The sequence below is a fragment of the Bipolaris victoriae genome (genome assembly GCF_000527765.1).
Source record: "Bipolaris victoriae FI3 unplaced genomic scaffold scaffold_118, whole genome shotgun sequence".
In the NCBI taxonomy this organism is placed as follows: Eukaryota; Fungi; Ascomycota; class Dothideomycetes; order Pleosporales; family Pleosporaceae; genus Bipolaris; species Bipolaris victoriae.
Genome location: NW_014575274.1, coordinates 22,176 through 40,011, shown reverse-complemented (window position 1 = coordinate 40,011; position 17,836 = coordinate 22,176). Strand labels below are relative to the sequence as shown.

General features: G+C 52.2%; 10 protein-coding genes across 10 annotated transcripts in view; 3 read left to right on the top strand and 7 right to left on the bottom strand.

Annotated features, from left to right (window-relative positions):
- Positions 1 to 518, bottom strand: part of COCVIDRAFT_19769 (hypothetical protein) — a gene marked incomplete at both ends in the record, with an annotated part of 1,057 nt that extends 539 nt beyond the window's left edge. Inside the window, one exon of the mRNA XM_014696582.1 lies at positions 5 to 518. Coding sequence (XP_014552068.1) covers positions 5 to 518 — 514 coding nt within the window. The remainder of the gene's footprint in view (positions 1 to 4) is intronic.
- A 2,021-nt stretch (positions 519 to 2,539) lies between these two features.
- Positions 2,540 to 4,397, bottom strand: COCVIDRAFT_19768 (hypothetical protein; the record flags this gene model as incomplete). The annotated part of the gene is made up of 2 exons (XM_014696581.1): positions 2,540 to 4,274; positions 4,327 to 4,397. 2 exons carry the CDS (start codon positions 4,395 to 4,397, stop codon positions 2,540 to 2,542), a joined length of 1,806 nt encoding a protein of 601 aa, XP_014552067.1.
- A 289-nt stretch (positions 4,398 to 4,686) lies between these two features.
- COCVIDRAFT_111166 (glycoside hydrolase family 17 protein) lies at positions 4,687 to 6,193 on the top strand (the record flags this gene model as incomplete). The annotated part of the gene is made up of 3 exons (XM_014696608.1): positions 4,687 to 4,778; positions 4,897 to 5,441; positions 5,502 to 6,193. The coding sequence occupies 3 exons, from the start codon at positions 4,687 to 4,689 to the stop codon at positions 6,191 to 6,193; spliced, it is 1,329 nt and encodes a 442-aa protein (XP_014552094.1).
- Positions 6,194 to 6,296: 103 nt separating this feature from the next.
- On the top strand, positions 6,297 to 6,665 carry COCVIDRAFT_111189 (hypothetical protein; the record flags this gene model as incomplete). Its single annotated transcript, XM_014696607.1, has 1 exon — positions 6,297 to 6,665. A coding segment is annotated over one exon (369 nt), but the record flags the coding sequence as incomplete, so codon positions are not given.
- Positions 6,666 to 6,900: 235 nt separating this feature from the next.
- Positions 6,901 to 7,694, bottom strand: COCVIDRAFT_30474 (hypothetical protein; the record flags this gene model as incomplete). Its single annotated transcript, XM_014696606.1, has 2 exons — positions 6,901 to 7,128; positions 7,236 to 7,694. The coding sequence occupies 2 exons, from the start codon at positions 7,692 to 7,694 to the stop codon at positions 6,901 to 6,903; spliced, it is 687 nt and encodes a 228-aa protein (XP_014552092.1).
- Positions 7,695 to 8,091: 397 nt separating this feature from the next.
- COCVIDRAFT_41696 (hypothetical protein) lies at positions 8,092 to 9,619 on the bottom strand (the record flags this gene model as incomplete). Its single annotated transcript, XM_014696605.1, has 2 exons — positions 8,092 to 9,264; positions 9,371 to 9,619. 2 exons carry the CDS (start codon positions 9,617 to 9,619, stop codon positions 8,092 to 8,094), a joined length of 1,422 nt encoding a protein of 473 aa, XP_014552091.1.
- Positions 9,620 to 10,946: 1,327 nt separating this feature from the next.
- Positions 10,947 to 11,183, bottom strand: COCVIDRAFT_111213 (hypothetical protein; the record flags this gene model as incomplete). The annotated part of the gene is made up of 1 exon (XM_014696604.1): positions 10,947 to 11,183. A coding segment is annotated over one exon (237 nt), but the record flags the coding sequence as incomplete, so codon positions are not given.
- A 208-nt stretch (positions 11,184 to 11,391) lies between these two features.
- COCVIDRAFT_111182 (hypothetical protein) lies at positions 11,392 to 11,859 on the bottom strand (the record flags this gene model as incomplete). The annotated part of the gene is made up of 1 exon (XM_014696603.1): positions 11,392 to 11,859. One exon carries the CDS (start codon positions 11,857 to 11,859, stop codon positions 11,392 to 11,394), a length of 468 nt encoding a protein of 155 aa, XP_014552089.1.
- Positions 11,860 to 13,601: 1,742 nt separating this feature from the next.
- Positions 13,602 to 14,861, bottom strand: COCVIDRAFT_41694 (hypothetical protein; the record flags this gene model as incomplete). The annotated part of the gene is made up of 1 exon (XM_014696602.1): positions 13,602 to 14,861. One exon carries the CDS (start codon positions 14,859 to 14,861, stop codon positions 13,602 to 13,604), a length of 1,260 nt encoding a protein of 419 aa, XP_014552088.1.
- Positions 14,862 to 15,123: 262 nt separating this feature from the next.
- Positions 15,124 to 17,762, top strand: COCVIDRAFT_111142 (hypothetical protein; the record flags this gene model as incomplete). Its single annotated transcript, XM_014696601.1, has 3 exons — positions 15,124 to 15,146; positions 15,198 to 15,593; positions 15,641 to 17,762. 3 exons carry the CDS (start codon positions 15,124 to 15,126, stop codon positions 17,760 to 17,762), a joined length of 2,541 nt encoding a protein of 846 aa, XP_014552087.1.
- Between the last annotated feature and the right edge of the window lie 74 nt (positions 17,763 to 17,836).

Below are 17,836 nucleotides of genomic sequence, written 5' to 3'. Positions count from 1 at the left end.
GCACCGCTCAGGTTGACGCTGTCGGTAATACCATCAACAGCCTTGGTAAGACCAGCAACAGGGGCGACGTTGAGCTGACGCTTGCTGTTGACGTTGGTGTTAAGGCCATTGACGGCACCGTTCAGATTGACGCTGTTGGTGACACCGTCAACAGTCTTGGTAAGACCAGCGACAGGGGCGATGTTGAGCTGACGCCTGGCGTTTCCAACGACCCTGATCTTGGTGGCATCGCCAACGATGTCGGTAACGGGCTTGGTGAGGTCGGTAACGGGCCTGGTAAGGCCGTTGACAACCTCGAGCTGGCGCTTCTCGTTCAAGATGCCAGTGACGCCTTTGAGGCCGGCATCGTCGGAGACAACACCGGTGACGGGGTCAACAGTCTTGCCGACGGTGCTGGTAAGGGATCCAACAGTGCCAGTGGCGGTACCGACCAGGTTGTTGAGACCAAGCTGAGGAGTAGGGGCCGAGAAGACGGATGCGGAGAACGCAAAGATGGAAACGGCGACGTAGGAACGCATGTTGATGGTGGGTCGGATGTATTAAAGAATTAAGTGGTATATAATAGTAAAACGAATGAGTGACAGTGATGGGAAGAGAGAGCGACTGTGATGCGTTGGATGATGGTCTTGGTTACACAGGCTGGGGTGTGTGATTTATATGCGCTGACGGTTTCCTCGAAGACGTGTGTTCCGATTCAGAGGCTCGTCGATCCTCCTCTCACCGTGCCCGTGAGTGCGTTGCTGTCCCTGTCCAGCGTAGTAGATCAGAGCCTAGTTTGATTTGACTTGGTGATGGTGGACAAGACTGGCAGCACGCTGTTGCATGTCTAGTCTAGGCAGAAAGCTGCGACGATCTTCATTACCAGACTCCCGTCTTTATGACGGCCCAATCAAAAACAGCGGTGCAGGACGCTGGGGAGGTTAGTTGGGCTTAGTGGGTGAGGGAGCCACACGGGCTGTGGGGTACAGAAGCCATGAGTCGTGCATAGAGCAAGCAAGACTTCCTTGTCCAGCACGACTACATAGCGGGACCTTGCGGTCAGTTTCGGCCGTCAAGCTTTCCAAGGCACTTGGTTTAGAGTTTCAGAAAGTTTAGTTGCCGCTACATGTTGTCAGACTGGTGGGCGATTGCACTCAAGTGGTAGTCGAACATGGGAAGATTGAAGAATGAAGTTAGCGTAGTATGACGTCGGCCAAATTGTGTTTCAACTGTGCGAGGAGCGAAGAGCCGTGCAGGGGTTAAGGCGTAGGGGTATAACGTGCCCATGCAGGGACAGAACAGGAGCGTGTTGTTTTTCCTGTTGCTTATCCAAGCGGGCGAACGACGGTCCCCCCTGAAGATCTAGGGTGGCATATGGAAAAGTAGTACTACGGTGTCCGCGCTAAGTGTCGATCATCCGCTTCCGGCAGCGTGCCTCAATCTAAGCACATCGGCAGCGCCTGTCTAGTAGCCTCTCTTTGCGCCAGCCAAGTCATACTACCAGTTTCCCTGGCGGGCCCTATCTGATCGCCGTTTTCCAGCAGAGCCGCGAGTCGCTAGCGTGTTGGTCGTCAATCTACCGTCCAACTGTCGTTGGCTGCAACCTGGAGAGAGATGTACGGAAAGGGGATGGGGAAAAGGGAGAGAGACCTGGTCAACGCAGTGAGATTTGGCCGAATACTTACTAGCCACGTGGGGAATGCGATCAACAGCGACCTTCACCAAAACGCACTCCCCCACTGTTTCCGCCATTGTCATGAGCACCACGCTGAGACATGCTGAGGAAGTTGCCGACGGGAGACTCTCTTCCGCACAGAATATTGCTGGTGAGACAAGCCACTGCACAACTCTGTACTATCGAATCCTCGTTCTCGGTGTTGGCCTCATCTTGGCCCTGTCACGTGAAGAGGCCATTCATTGCTTCAACTCGTCGCTATAGTCCTGGTCAAACAACAGCTCATGTTGCTCAGCCCTCGAGAACTACCACCACGCTACCTTGCAACTGAGACCGCTACCAAGGCACTACCTGGGAATTGAGTTTTGGTGACCATCGTGACAGCATGGTGCGACCTAACGTGGCGCAAGATAGCGGAAAGTTTGGCGAAGCGGGACGCGCTGATAGCGAGAACCGGCGTCCTACGTAGCATTCTTGCATTCTTCTCCAGGGCGCTTGTTCAAGCACGAAGATGGATTCATCACTGCCTGTTCGGGCTGCGCTGCGCAAATGAGAGTGTGCCCACCCGCTGCTCGTTGCGCGGCCCCTGCAAAATCACCTTCTCCACTTCCACGCGCATGAATTCTGGGGCTGCATCCCCTTTTTGCTTCACCTCTTCACTCGATCCAGACAACCCTATTCAGCCCTGCTTTCGTATCCCTATATATGATGCAAAAGGTAGGGGGAAAATCACTTTGCTTATTATAAATACAAGCAAATCTAGATCCATACTCCTTAGTTGCAAAAACAGCCTGAGCAAAATCCATTATCAACTTTTCCAAGCCCACTAGGGCGAGATCTACATAATTACAAAGTGGAAACAGAAATGGCGTAATATCGTTACATTCATTCCGAGTCAGTCACGCAGCCCTGACTGGCATCCTTTACAAAACGCGCGTACTTGAAGAGCGTACCCTTCTGGTACTTGAGCGCAGGCGCGGTCCACTTCTTCCTCCTCTCCGCCAGCTCCTCTTCGCTGACTGAAATATTCAGCTCATTCGATTCAGAATCAATCGTGATTTCGTCACCATCCTGCACAAGGCCAATAGGACCTCCCTCTTGCGCCTCGGGCACAATATGGCCAATCAAGAAGCCGTGACTGCCACCGCTGAAGCGACCATCTGTGATGAGTGCAACATCCTTTCCAAGCCCAGCACCCATGATGGCAGAGCTGGGTTTCAACATCTCTGGCATACCAGGGCCGCCCTTGGGTCCTTCATAGCGGATCACAACAACAGTCTTCTCGCCCTTTTTGATTTCTCCGCGCTCAAGAGCGGTGATGAAGTCGTCTTCGGCATCGTAGCATTTTGCCTTTCCAGTGAACTGGGTGCCCTCCTTACCAGTGATTTTGCCTACACAACCACCAGGAGCAAGGGTACCCCTCAGAATCTGCAGGTGACCAGTCGACTTCAAGGGCTCGCTAAGTGGCCTGATGATCTTCTGCTCAGCAGGGAAGTCCTTGACAGTCTCAAGGTTCTCCTTCAACTTCTTGCCAGTGACCGTCATCTGGTTACCGTCAAGAAGGCCCTCCTTCAACAGAAACTTGAGAAGTGCTGGCGTGCCACCAATATCGTGAATGTCGGCCATGACGTACTTGCCAGAAGGCTTCAAATCGGCCAACAATGGAATGCGGTCGCTGACGCTCTGGAAGTCGTCAATGGTGAGCTTGAGGCCAACCGAGTCGGCAATGGCGATCAAGTGAAGAACAGCGTTGGTTGAGCCACCAGTGATGCTGATGACAACCATGGCGTTCTCCAGCGCCTGGCGGGTGATGATGTCGCTCGGTCGGATATCTTCCTTAAGAAGATTCTTAATGGCGCCACCTGCCGCTAGACACTCGAGCATCTTAGCCTTGGAGTTGGCGGGGTTGGACGAGGAGCCTGGCAGCGACATGCCCATGGTCTCAATCGCAGTAGCCATTGTGTTTGCCGTGTACATGCCTCCGCACGCACCCTGCCCATTGCACGCATGCCTGATAATGTCAAAGCGCTGGTCCTCGGTGATCTCGCCGGTGATGAATTGACCGTACGCCTGGAAAGCGGAGACGATATCAATTTGTTGGTTTTCGAGTGTCTTTGCGCAGCCGGGCTGGATCGTTCCGCCATAGACCATGAGCGAAGGCCTGTTGACACGACCCATGGCCATGATGACACCCGGCATGTTCTTGTCGCAGCCGGGAATGGAGATGTTTGCATCGTACCACTGACCGCCCATGACTGTCTCGATAGAGTCTGCAATAATCTCACGCGACTGCAGCGAGTAGCGCATGCCTTTTGTGCCCATGGAAATGCCATCACTGACTCCAATGGTGTTGAACTGCATGCCCAACAGCCCCGCACGCTCTACGCCCTCCTTGACCTTGTTGTTCAGGTCCATCAGGTGCATGTTGCAAGGATTGCCCGAGTACCACACAGATGAGATACCGACCTGGGCCTTGTTCATGTCCTCCTCGCTCATGCCCGTGGCGTACAGCATGGCCTGCGAGGCGCCCTGCGACTTGGGCTGCGTAATGTGCTTGCTGACTGAATTGAGCTCATTGTCGGCTTTGGCGGTGCGGAGTGCGGAGCTGGAGAGGGCACGTCTGGGAGGCGTCAGTATCAGTGTAGCAATGTCAATTGCAGTGGAAAACATACGCTGCGTGCCATTGCGGCCGCGGTGAGCACCTCGCGCGCGCGAGAAGACCTCCAAAGCGTGCGAGAGACATTATGGCTGGCGGTTCACTTCCCCAGAGTGTCGCGGCATCAATTTATCGATGCGAGCTCGGAGGACGCGGAGTCGGACGCCTCTCCGTGCGGGCGGGCAGCCAATGAGGGGCAACGTGATGATGCACCGCGCTTTGATCGTCGGTCATCCATCATCATCGTCGAGAGCTAGTATTTCATCATCCAGCTGCATTGTCTTGTACAATCATATTTGCCTACGAATTCGAACCAACGTGTGTCACGTTCTATCTCCTGTGAATGATACATCGTCACAGGACAGCCGTTTCAATTATGACTATTCATCGCCAGTTTACAACTCGTGACAGTGGCTCTGTCAATGATGCAGCAATTTACTCTGATCAAATCGACTGTACATTACTTATGTTCCTATGATTCTACTGTATATCATTGATACACACCACTTCCTTTCTCTATTCATTTGTGGCAAACAACTAGCCAGATGAAACACCTTTTGATCAACCACTTCATTCTTCTACATAGTTTTGCGCAGGCTGCAAGCAACATATACACGGGCTTCAACTATGGTGCATTTTGGAGCGTAGAGGCCAATGTGAAAAAGAAAGCCGATTTTCTCGACGGCTTCAACTTGGCCAAAAATCTGACAACCGACATACCATTCGACAGTGCGCGGCTGTTCACGTGCAAAACTGCTGGAACTGTAGACGAACCAACAGAAGCATTTGACGCCGCCGTGGAATCAAATACCAACCTCTTGTTGGGCTTCTGGATAACACCAGCACGAAGCGGGGACTCGCCTGACGAAAACATCAAGAATGAAATGGCTGCGCTGGAGAAGGGGTTCAAGAAGCATGGCCAAGCACTTTCAGACCTCATCATTGGACTCTCCGTAGGAAGCGAGGACATCTATCGCGCCGAGGAAGCTGGTGAGCTAGGCCTCACAGCAGAGGTTGTTGGGCAGACCATTGTCAAAGTCAAGGAGAGCATTGCTGCGTCCTCGTTTGCCCAATATATGAAAGACAAGCCCATCGGACATGTTGATACTGCCAAACATTGTGTCGTAGATAGTGCTGACTTTATCGGCATGACTGCTTACCCATACTGGAATAAAGATAGCATCGACACAGCAAGTGACAGCTTCCAATATTCCCTGGGAGAAGTCAAGCAGCGGGCAGGCAACAAGCCAGTCTGGATCGCAGAAATGGGCTGGCCATCAACCGATACGGAGCAACATGGTGCAGCAGTTGCAGGGATTGACGAACTACAAAAGTTCTGGACCGAAGTTGGGTGCGTCGTATTTGGCAAGTACACAACCTTTTGGTATGAGCTACTGAAAGACTCTACGCCTGACCAGAAAGCCGACTGGGGTTTGATCGATACGCTTTCGCGCAAGCCTCGCATCAAGGATCTCAGCTGCGGAGTCCCAAAGCAAGATCGACCGGTTGCCCCTTCAGTGAGCTCGCAAATTACACTGCAGTCTTCTTTGTTAGCATCAAACGGATTAAGTGGCTTTCAGGCGCCCGTTCCCTCAACCACGCTATCATCGTCTGAGATACAGCCAAGTTTTGGGATATGGGAAGCTACTCTATCGAAGGTCGGGCCGAGCACGAGGTACCTGACGGCCTTCAAGACTACAACGATAACCTCGCAGCCCATACCTCCCACACCAAAGATTTGGAGCAACGCGTCACTCTCAGATATTACCGCAACACAAACTATTACACAGTTCATAACCATTGTGTCTCTTTTCAGAAGCAAGACAACTTCAGACCGGTCCCTTTCATATTTCACAACTGTTAGCATGCCAGGTACGTCGTGATTCAAATCATGAAACGCATCTTGCCACTAACGAACCTTAAGTATTGCCAAGCCGATCCACTGCCAGTCCTAGTAGCCACGCTACTCCTAGCGCCACGAAGACGACTACGAACCGTGCTAACCCTACGACAACGCCTCATTTGACCACTTCGCTCGTCAAGGAAAACTGGTGTGTCACAGTCGCCGATGTTGATCGGAATGACCATCCGGTCATTGTCGCAGGTGGGCCTGCCGCACCAAATGGAGAGTGTAGCTCACCACCTACCTTCTATGGATTTCCTTATGTGACAAGGAGTGAAGCGGTCGTCACAGAGAAACCATCCGACGTACCTGTTGGGAGGGCATGGTGCGTTACCATGGCTGATGTTGATAGAAATGGGCAAATGCTTCCGGTTGATGCAGGTCCGGCAATGTTGGATGATAAGTGTGATGCTCCTTCAATGTATCAGTGGAAAGGAGGTATGGCTTCATGATGAATGAGTCAGATTTGACTTGAGATTATATAACAAATTTCATATCTCAATATATGAGCCTTACATACGCTACAAATCAATAAAATGATGGATGAAAATGAGAAGTAGCATATTAGCATGGTGGATGCATATAGCGCAGTGACCGAGACAGTAAACACAAGTAGAGTAGAATTGATATTGCATATCAGCAAAACAAAAATCATTAATCATACATCTATTTACCTCCCTCTCCAACTTACACCGCCTTCCAAACCTCCGCATACCGATCATTCCCCGAATCGCGATTTCTCTCATACTCACTCCGATCCGCAATCGTCTGCGCCGCATCTTCGCCAAAAACCTCCGCAATCCACGCATACGCCAGATCCGTGCCAGCCGAGATACCAGAACTAGTCCAGATATTGCCGTCAACCACCCATCTCGCTTTAGCCACCCAATCCACATTGGGATGCAGAGCCTTGACCTATTATCCTCCACATCAACCGTCTACTCGGCGACCCAACCAACAACTGCAAAAAAAAAATCGAGAAAGGAAAAAAAGGAAGGGAAAGGGGAGGGGAGATAACGTACATTATTAAACGCCCGTTTATTCGACGTAGCCCGGCGTCCATCCAGCGCCCCCGTCCTCGCTAGAATCTCACTTCCCGTACAAACCGTAAGCACCCACTTCAGTCTCCCCTGCCCGCTCAAATCCAGCTTCTTAAGATACTCAACGAGAGGGCCCATATGCTCGTCGCTGCCCTCGCCCCGCGATCCCATGCCACCGGGAATAAGCAGGACATCGAGGTCGTCGGGCGCGGAATCAAACGTGTGGGTTGGCACGAGTGACTGGGATATTTGCGAGCCTTGCTGCGCGTGCAGCGTGTTGTGCGTCGAGACTGGATCGAGGGTTGCAGCGAGGATGCTGAGGGAGATTTTGTGCGTGTAGCCTAGGATGTTGAAGGCGTCGAGGGGGCCTGCGACGTCGAGGAGTTGGAAGCCGGGGAACAGGATGAGGCCGAATTTGGAGGGGAGAGAGGTGCTGGACATTTTTTGGGGGTGGCTGGGGAATTCGGGGTCAATGGGAGGATGGTTGCTTTCCTTCTTTTTTCCTCTTTTTTTTGGGGTCAAAGAATTGAAAAGGTCGAGGTATGGAGATTGGGAGGGAAAAATATCAATGTTGATACTTCATGATATCATGCATGTGACTCAGTGCTTTTTGTAGATACTACTATTAGTCAGCGATGAGGCTTGGTACCCCGTGGGGGAGCGCATTAGAGTTAGTTTCCGCCCGCGGATTTATTCTAATGGCCCAAATCGAGTAAAAGAATTCAATTGAGACATTGTTGACCATGGACACAGCATGCGAACCGTTTACTCGACTAGGACATAAAGGCGTCATATTATGAAAAGACTGGATGGACAACATTCTTAAAACTGCTACCAACTACACGACACCATTCATATGCACACCTTGCTCTTCCTGCTGATGTACCGTCAGCATCCGCCTGGCCTTATCGATCCTCTCCTTGGTAAGAATGTAACTCTTCGGAATATCGCCCTGTTGTATCATCTGCGCCTGCACTGTGCCAACGTCTTGTCCCCCAATCTCTGCGAGGACCATGTCCACGATTGCCTTTCCACATAGTGTACCGTTTGGCATGCCATGACCGGTGTATCCACCACAGAGCCACAAGCCATCTCTGTCTGGTACCTTCCCAACCCATGGGTGGTTGTCACGGGAGTAGCCCATGATACCAGTCCATTGAGCAGCAGCCTTCAGTTCTTTGAGACCTTCGGTCTTGCCGTCAAGTTCGAGTACCTTGAGCAAAGCGCCTCGGAGATAGGCGGCAGATCCCTCATCGATAGTGCTGTCGTCAGAGATACCTAGACTTGGGTAGTTTCCAGCTCCGCGGCCGCCACCAAACATGAGGTGGCCAGCAGGGTTTGGCACACCCTCAAATGGTCTCTGAATAAGGTAATCGTCGTTGTGAGCAGGCTGACCGAGCGCAGCAACCATGCCATACGAGTTTGGAAGGAGTGTCGAGCCCTCTGGCGGGAAGAGGGCGGACATTTCACCGCGGCATGGGACGATGAGATCCGCAAAATGGGGCAGAAGAGCTGAGGTGTAGCCATTCGTTGCCAGAATGACTGTTTTGCTGCTGATGGTACCGCGAGGTGTGTGTAGTGTATGTTTCCCCTCGGAAGTTGTAATGTTCGTAACGGGGGTCTTGGTCTGGAGATTTACTCGGCCGTCTTGCACGAGCTTTTGTAGAATGAATGTGACCAGCTTGTAAGGCCACAGACTCGCTGCTCCCTCACTCAACGTCGCCGCCAGGCAGTCAGGCGCTACGCGATGCTTCTTGAGTTCCTCCTTGTCTTTTATCACTGTTACCTTTGCTGCTATCTCAGGGGCAACGTTGCGAAGATGTCGGAGTTCATTCTCAACCTCCTTTAGCGCTGCCTGGTTCCAAAAAGTTCGACAGCCTGACACGTCCCGCCATTCACATGGCACATTGTTATCTTGTACGTAGGATCGTACTGCAGCGACATTCTTCAGTTCGAATTTGGCCACATCGCTAGATCTGTCGAACAAGAGGGGTTGGCAGTGTCCACCGTTCTAACTATTTGTCAGCATAGATCCTACAATCCCGCGGCGGATAACCCCAGGCCAGGCGTGCTCCGAATGCCGTGCACATGTGTATGCAACCACCCTAACGACTTACCCTGCCAGTAGCACCCCAACATGCCTCTCTCGCCTCGAGCATTACGATGTTCTTGCCATTGGCCCTTTCATCCTCAACCAAGTATCTGGCCGCACTTGCACCCGTAATACCAGACCCCACAATGACAATGTCAGCCTCGGCGGGCAGGTTTTCTGTTGTGCGATGGCCGATAAGATACTCGTTTGGCTCGCTGTGCCAGAACGAGTTGGATGACGCGGGCGTCGGAAGGGTGGCGCGTTCCTGTCTCATGATGCGAACGTAGATGGACCGATGTAGATAAGGTTGGAGAATTGTGGACTCGATGTGGATTGAATTGAGTTCTTATATGCGTTTTTTTTTCTTTCCTGCCTTCGCAGAAGACAATCTCATGTGGTGACGAGTCTTATCCCGAGGGTTCGGAATATGTTTGTTGTACCGACGCCTTTGGACTTCGTGGCGTGGCGGAGGGGTAGTGGATCGTTGGTCGGAATACCAACTTAGGCTATCTACGTGATCATCCTGTTGCTCCGATCGTAGGGCGCGCCGGGCGCTGATCGCTACAAGCCGCGTCAAGAGTCAGAATCGTCATTGTATATTGCTGGGAGTGCCGAACCAGCACAAGACAGTAAGACATGAAGGTGCTCAAGAAGATGGGTAATGTACAGAGGGGCAATTCAATCATGGTGCTTGAGTCATGACAGCAGACAGCTGGAGCACATGCGAGTCAGTAGGGCTGATTATGTAAACTGAGAGTGAGTCCACAATCAAAAGCCTATGCTCCATTCCTATGAGCGACACGAAAGTTGGGTCGACGTTAGCATCGATAACTACAATTGAGCACTTTTTAAGATAACACCGTTCATTTCAAGCCTCTCCGTCAGCCAAATTCTTATATGCGATACTATGAGATGATTTATTACATCAAGCATGGCGGATCGTAAGGGCCGCAACAAACTGATTTAGCCTCGTATTAGGAGGAAGTTAACCAAATTACTAGTCTTGGTCCTTTCGAGTGTCCGTATCAGACGAAAAGTGAAATCTAAAACACCTATGAAGATACCTAGTACCAGGATGCGCATATGAAATCACTATCGAGTATGACCTACATCGCGATTGGCGCTGGGATCCAGGGTCCTAATAGCTTAGAGCCGCTATAAGTTACTGCTATAATGGCGAGTAGGACGGTAGTCGAGCTGGAGTCTCAACTAAGTATAGCTCTATACATATATCATACCCCTGATTAAGGACGCTCCGATTGATGACAAGCTTGTAAACTAGACTTACTGACACTAATCCAGAACGAAAGGAAAAAAAATATTACCGATTTGAGCTTGGCAAGCAGTATCCACCATGTGCGACAGAAGGTGATGGGAATGAAAACGTTGAGAATAAGCGTATGGATTGAAGCAGTATGTTCAAATTTGAGGAACAGACAGATCCGAAGTTTGTAGCATGCGCTAGTCTAATAAGCACTAATTGTTTTTTCGCCCCCTGATGCATATATGAATTACTGCATCGTAGACAAGCAAAAACGAGAGGGCACGTTCCTTCGTTCCCTACCACGATTGCAAGCAGTGAGCGCCCTGATTTCCAAGGCTCAAGCAGCAACCCTGGAATCGAGCCTTGCGAAGTTGGAAATTTCCTGGCTTTGGGAACTCGCAGTTGGTATTTTCGACGTCATACTGCGCGGGTTCGCGGGCATGGCTGCAGCAAGTACTGGTGGATATTTCTGAGCCATCGATTCCTTGAACGCAGTAGCAGTAGTCCATTTCCTAGACGTCGGAGATTCGTTAGCTGAGAAGAGTCTTATAAATTTCTTTTGAGCAGATGAGGGAACTTAGGCCGAATTTCGATTAACATGGCTATCTTACACTACTACTCTGCTTTATGACACTATAAGAAAAAAGAAAGAAAGATAGGAAACTAATACGAAGGGAGCTAATATGAACGCGGTAATACATTGCCCGAGCCAGCTCAAACACGAATAATATTTTTCCCGTTGCCGTAGCGTCGTATATCAGACCAGTTTCTATGCTTGGTGTCTACTTGCGTCGTTGGAGAAAGTCCTTGGCTGAGGCAGTAACGGAATATCCGTTGAAGAGCCAATCGTTTGAGTGTCGGCCTCTCCACGGGTCGCTGCCGCTAGTAGTTCTCCTGCCTGCATCCTGGAGAGTTGGTCTGGTACTCTGTCCTGGTGTAGCTACTGGGCCTGGAGAAGTAGTGGAGCTGGTGGTAGATGCATGTCGTGAGTGTGTTGGCATGGCCGTGGGCGGCGACCTTGGTCGCTTGTCTGGTGGGGCGCCGCGAGAGCGACTTCGTGAACGGCCGCGGATTCGCGCTGCGATGGCACCAAAGAAGGATTCTTCGGTTGGAGATGCTGCCATGCGAGATGTTGGTGATGTTGGGGAGTATGGTGGAGAGATTTGGCCCGATGATGACGATTGTGACTTTTGCGAATCGACTGTGTTTGTGCGGATGGGAAGGGGCATGTTTTGAGTGTGTGAGGCCATGCTGGGTACCGCAGTGTTGGAAAACTTAGTAGTAGAGGGATAGTTACAAGTAGTGATGTTTATATTGAAGTTGATGGACCAGCCAAATGTTGGCGCGGATAAGTAAGATGACTGCAGAAGGTGAGGATGAGGCTCAACATCAGGCCGTCGGCTGGATTTATAACCCGCCCTATGGTCTGCTTCTCAGTCCCTCTCCTGTGTGTCCTCATTGCCGCTTGACTTGGCGCATATCGCAGCTCTGTCGAGGTGACGGTGACGCTCTGCATCCTCAAGCCATTTGGCCCAATCAGAGGGCGTAGATGGGGTGCGGGGCGGTAGAATCGCCATGTTCCTTTGGAAAGCTCACCGACTCCCCACTTGTGAGCATCGGTCTAGAGGCCCACAGTCGCACTGCAAAGCCAACACATCTAGACAAAGTGCCAGGGCGTCATGGGGGTGCCACTGCGACATAGGGCTTAGCGGCATGTCAATCACTGCACATGGGGTGCGACGGAACCATGATTTAGGGTCACCGGTTTTCAGGGATGCGCCCAGACTGTCCCACCACCATGGCTCCAAGTGTCCTTGGTGGTTATTGAAGTTCACCTGCGCGGCTTGCTGCGTATGGACACTCGGGTAGAGCGAGCTTGTCCAACGACGTGTTACCAGTTGTTGCCGTCGTCTGTCACAAGCACACAAAGTCCTGCAGGAATCTGCCGTGCCGTGTCCTCGAGGACTACTTACCTACTATCAGCGGGTGCGCCTCAATATGCAAGTCGAGGGGATCAGGCGTGCCGGTACCAAAACATGCTCTCGAGTTCCAAGCAATTTCCATCGGACCCGGCCACATACTCAGCTCTGGCCCTCAATCTTGGTTCTTATAAAACGCCTACAATGTCTGGTTCGACCATGGCCATGGCGCGATACCCCCGCATTTGCGACTCATCTGCATCCACGACAGCGGCCAGACCGACGTCTGGTGGTTTCGCAGCAGAGACATGGCGCCGCAACAAGTGCCAAGATCTGCACAATCAAGGCAGCACACACACGAAACCACCATGCAACTTTATCTCGCAATATCCAATGTCATGTGCATGGCGTCTGTGAATACCAAGGCAGCCATGGCTTCCCCGGCCCTAGCTTCCACGCAACCACAAAAACTTGCTCATATTGCATCTGCTCGAGTAATGCACATTCTGGAGAATAAAGTTTTGTGGCAAAAAAAGAACGTAGGCGCAAAGAATACTCGGGGATCCAGAAAGCAGAAGGGTTGCGGTGGCTTTGCTGTCCTCACTTCGCTCCCGGCCCAATTGCTTGGAAGGCAATTATCCTACCGTTGGACCAAGAAATGCTTGATGGAAAAGAGCAAAATGTCATGATATCGCAATGTGAGGACTCCATAGCCTTGGCACACAGGCTTCACTCCGTCCTACTAGCATCGACAAATCAGGCTAGCACAAGCTCCATCTTCCTCAACTCAATGTCGATACACTATTTTTTTTGAAAATCTTCTTAATCTTTGTTTCATTTTATTCTAAATCACCTAGAGGATGTGGGTATAAACTACAATCAAGAATTGAGTCAAGTTGACATAGTGATGCAAACCACTGAAATAAGTGCAATATTCATACTTGTATCCTGATGACAGGATCAGACCAAGCAACTAGCTCCTTCAAAGATACTGAGCTTTTCAACGCCCATGCAATGCATTAAATGATGCAACTTCGTATTTTCCATAGACCGACAAAATTTCCACAAATAGCTCACCATCCATACCGATTACCCGCCTCCCTCTTATTCCGGGCACTCGCAGCAAAATGGTCCTCGAGCGCATCTTTCTGCGTAGTCGCAACATTGACCAAGCTGCGAAGACTGTTCTTTCCAGTACCAGAAATGGACTTAAGCGGGTTGTGCGATACTGCCTCGCCCTGCTGTCGCAGCCGTTCATTGTGTGCGTACTCCTCGTCGGTATTGAATTCGACTATCTTTGCGCCTGAGAAGTCCGGTCCACCGCGACCCTTTTTGCCGAATAGTTGGCGCCGTTCGGCTTCCGAGAGATTGAGCTCCGAGGCAATGTTTGTGAGGCCATTACCAGCTGGGGCGTTTGCGGACGGTGCTGCATACTGAGTGGTGTAATTTGTCGAATGTCCGTCAAAGGCCGCATCGGGCACAGGCGCATCCTCGTCTTGTTCCGCCCCGTACAGCAGTGGTTGGTATTCTCCGTCCGATGACGCCTTGCTTGCAGGCTCTGCACCACCTGATACGCCGAAAAGGGAGACTTTTGGCTTTTGCGGTTTTGTTTCTACAACAGGTGGTTGTGGTGTCAACACTGTTGGGCCTGTTGGGCCGGCTGCCTCAGTTGACGCAAGCGCTGGGCGAGGCACTACTGGTTTCTTCTTCTTTCCTTTGCCCACAGACATGGGCACGAAACGCGGCGCCGCAGGTTTCGGTGCTTGCTGCGGCTCCGACTCCACCTTTGTGTCTTGTGCTGGCAACGCCGGTTTGGTATCCGGCTTTGCTTGTGACTTTGGAGGCGGCAGATTCAGCATGGCCCTAAAGTCGTCCTTGTTCATCGGCTCCTTTTTGATTGGATTCCCAGTCTCGTCGTACTCTTCGGTATCCGCTCTTGGCTCCCGCTTAAAGGCAGGCTCAGCACCGGTCTTCAAGCTGACACCTGACGCGAGCCCTTTGCCGAGCCCTCTGCTCCCAGCTTTTGCGCCCTCGGCCGCTGCGATGGCATTCAGATTGGGCTTCTTTGGCGCAGGCAGCATCGCATTGAAACCAGCAAACGACGATCCCCCTCCCAGGCGTGGCTTTTTCGCAGGCGGCGCGTCTCTCTGAATGTCATCCTTGTCCTGTCGCGACTGCGATGCGCCTGGGAGATTGACTTTGATTCGTCCTGGGTTGGAGCGGTCGACGACTTTCTGAAAGGCGGGTTTCGAGGCGAGCTTGGCGGCGACTTGAGGCGCAGAGGGTGCCTCGCTGTCGGATTCCGAGTCGGAGTAACCAGCGAGGAGGTTCATGGTGTTGGGAGGGTCTTGGCGTGGGGTGAAGGTTGAGAGAGGGCTGTGGTCGGAAAGTTTACAGGACGATGAGATCACATCGGCGCGTCAACGGGTGCAGCAGCCAAGCCCAACCAGGGTCCATGTACATGCACATGCACTTCCCCACAGCCTCCACTTCTGCATCTCTGCCCATGGGCGTTTTATGATTCCCGTCAGCTGGTCTGAGCATACATAGCTTTCGATTCTGAGATGTTGATACCTTTACCCTGACCCTCCAACCATGTCCCTCCTCCAAAATGAAGAGTAAGCGGCCGTCCTCTTCGCGTCGCATCGCCAACTGACTGACGTATGTAGTTTCGTGCTATACCAGCTTCGCACCGCCTACCTAGGCGCCATCAAGGACGGCGTGGGTGAGCGCCTGATCAACGTCGACTCGAGTGTTCTGAACAACCCAGCATTCCGTGCCGCTGGCTGGGTGCCCAATGCCTCCGACATCAAGCGCACCTACTCCCCACCGATCCCTACCGCCATCACCTCCGAGTACTTTCAAGCCCCGCGTTCGGCTGGCTTGAAGCCACCCGAGGGTTTCGGAGAAGATGAAGAAGAGGGTGGCATGGTCACGGGAGCCGGAAGCAACGACACCGTGGGGCCAACCTTGAATGCGAAGCGCAGACGGCGCAAGGAGCAGCTGGAGGAGGATGACAGTAGCGACCTCAGCGATGAGAGCGATGATGAAGATGACTCGCAAAGGTAGGCCAACACCCTGCGCCGCGACCTGCAAACTGATCAAGCCACAGACCAGCCAACCTAATCAAGTTCACCAAGATGCCCCTACGCACCCGTTCTGGTTCGTCGCCCATGCGTGGATCAGCACTGCGCAACGAGCTTGCAGAGGCCGGAGAAGGGCCTTCACTCATGATTACTTCACCGTCGCGCCCGCCAGAAGAGATTCCGCGTAGATCGTCCCTGCCCACTGTCGAGTCGTCCAAAGGAAGGGCTAGGAGAGACACCATTACCAGCAGCGAAATGTCGTCAGAAAACGAATTCGACAACTCGTCCTTCAGGAAGAGACGAGTTAAGCCTCGAAAGGCTGCCAATGCAAACCACTCGCTTTCCCAACGGAAAGATGAGTATCAAGGAGATGCTGCTGGTTCGCGTGGTCGTTTGGAAGCTCTGGACGAAGGCGACGAGTCTGATGATTCTTTGACGTCTGAATTTTCTGGTTCTAATAGCAGCGCCTCCTTCATAGGTGTAGCTGGCGACCCTTTAGACTCTTCTCCCGCAGGCGGCGACCTTCCCACCATGCCTGGCTTGACGCCTTTCCAAAACATGTCTCCCAAAAAGAAGAAGAACGAGCCAGTCCAGCCGACGCTTCAGGCCCTGCCTCCACCACGACCAATCAGTTTTGTACTGCCCGTGAGTGCCTTGACCCAAGCAATTCGGGCCAAGGAGCAGAAGCCCTCCGATCCCCTGCAACGTTTCGCCATGTGGAATGCTGCGAGCGAGGCTCAACAAAACCCATTGTTTATCAAACTATACTGTCCATTTTCTTCCAAGCCATCCAAGCCTATGGAGCTGCTGATCAGGAAGTTCAACGACAAAGGAGAGGGACCTACGGTGGCAGAAGCCATCGGATATGCGTTGCACCGCTACCAAGAAGAGAAGCTGGAACCGCCATTGACAGCCGAACAGTTGAATGTCAACTGCTGGGTCATGCGCATGTACGACGACGGCGAGGTTGACGACGAATTTCCGCCGTTGACGAGGAACAAGCCACTCAAAGACTTTGCATCCAACAACGCTCGCGGTATGCGACCTCGCGCAAGGGACAAGCCTTGGGATGAGTTTGCGCTCGTTGCAGCGACACAGCGGGAGTTTGGCGAAAACGAGAAGCTTACGCCCATCTACAGTCAAGAAGCTGCCAGTGCTGTTGTATCACAAGGCGATGGTGCCGACGGCCAGGAAGAGAGTGAGGAGAAGAAACCCGTAAAGCCCATGCCCAGTCGGGCTAAGAGCTTCAGAAATCCAATCACTGGTCCATCTTTTGCACCAACAGCGACCCGTAAAGACACGAGCAACTTGGCAGATGTGCCAAAGGTGGCGCCATCGCATGCCGCAAGTCGTACTGGAGCCCCGAGGACGGTCAACATCCATTTCACCGACGAGAATTTCAACACCAAACACTTTTCGTTGCCATGCACAACCGACACATATATTGCTGATCTGTTCGACCAAGTATGCCACGATCTCCAACTCGAAAAGGGCCTCTACATCCTCAAAGTAAGCGGCAGCACCACGGTAGCACCACCCGACCGCACCGTAGAAGCCCTTGACACACGCATGGATCTGGATCTCGTGCGCCGTCGCTTCGTAGGTGACGGCGTCTTCGGCCTCTCAGGCTCACCAGGTTCCTCATCTCCCAACGCACCCCTCATCATCAGCACGGGTGGCGCCCCCAAGAAGACCAAAAAAGGCGACCGCACCCACGCCGCCGTCTCCGGCGCAGGTCTTCTGCACCCCCTCGCCCGAACCGGTGACTCAGGTGCACTCGCCCTCTCAACAACAAACTACTACCGCCGCTACGCCGTCCTCCGCAAACAGCCCATGTCCTTTGCCTCGTCCACTTCGCGCATCATCGCCCTCGACAACGAGTACATCCACATTATGCCCGGCGAATCAAAAACCGGTGCCCGCGGCGGGTTTGGTGTCGATGTCCAGGGTAAAACTACCACTGTCCATTTTAGCAGCGTGGTGGGCAGTAAGGTGTCTAAGAAACACCCCAAGATGTTCAGAGTTATTGTATTCAAGGAGAGAGAGACGAAACGGTATGATTTTGAGGCTCAGAGTGTGGATGAGGCTGTGGAGATTGTGCGAGAGATTAAGAAGGGGGTGGAGCGGTTTCAGGAGGGGATTGTATAGGCCATTGAGGATGGGGATATTTGGGACTGAAGTTTATGTTTGTTTGTTGCTCTTTTTTTTGATAAAGTTGGGTA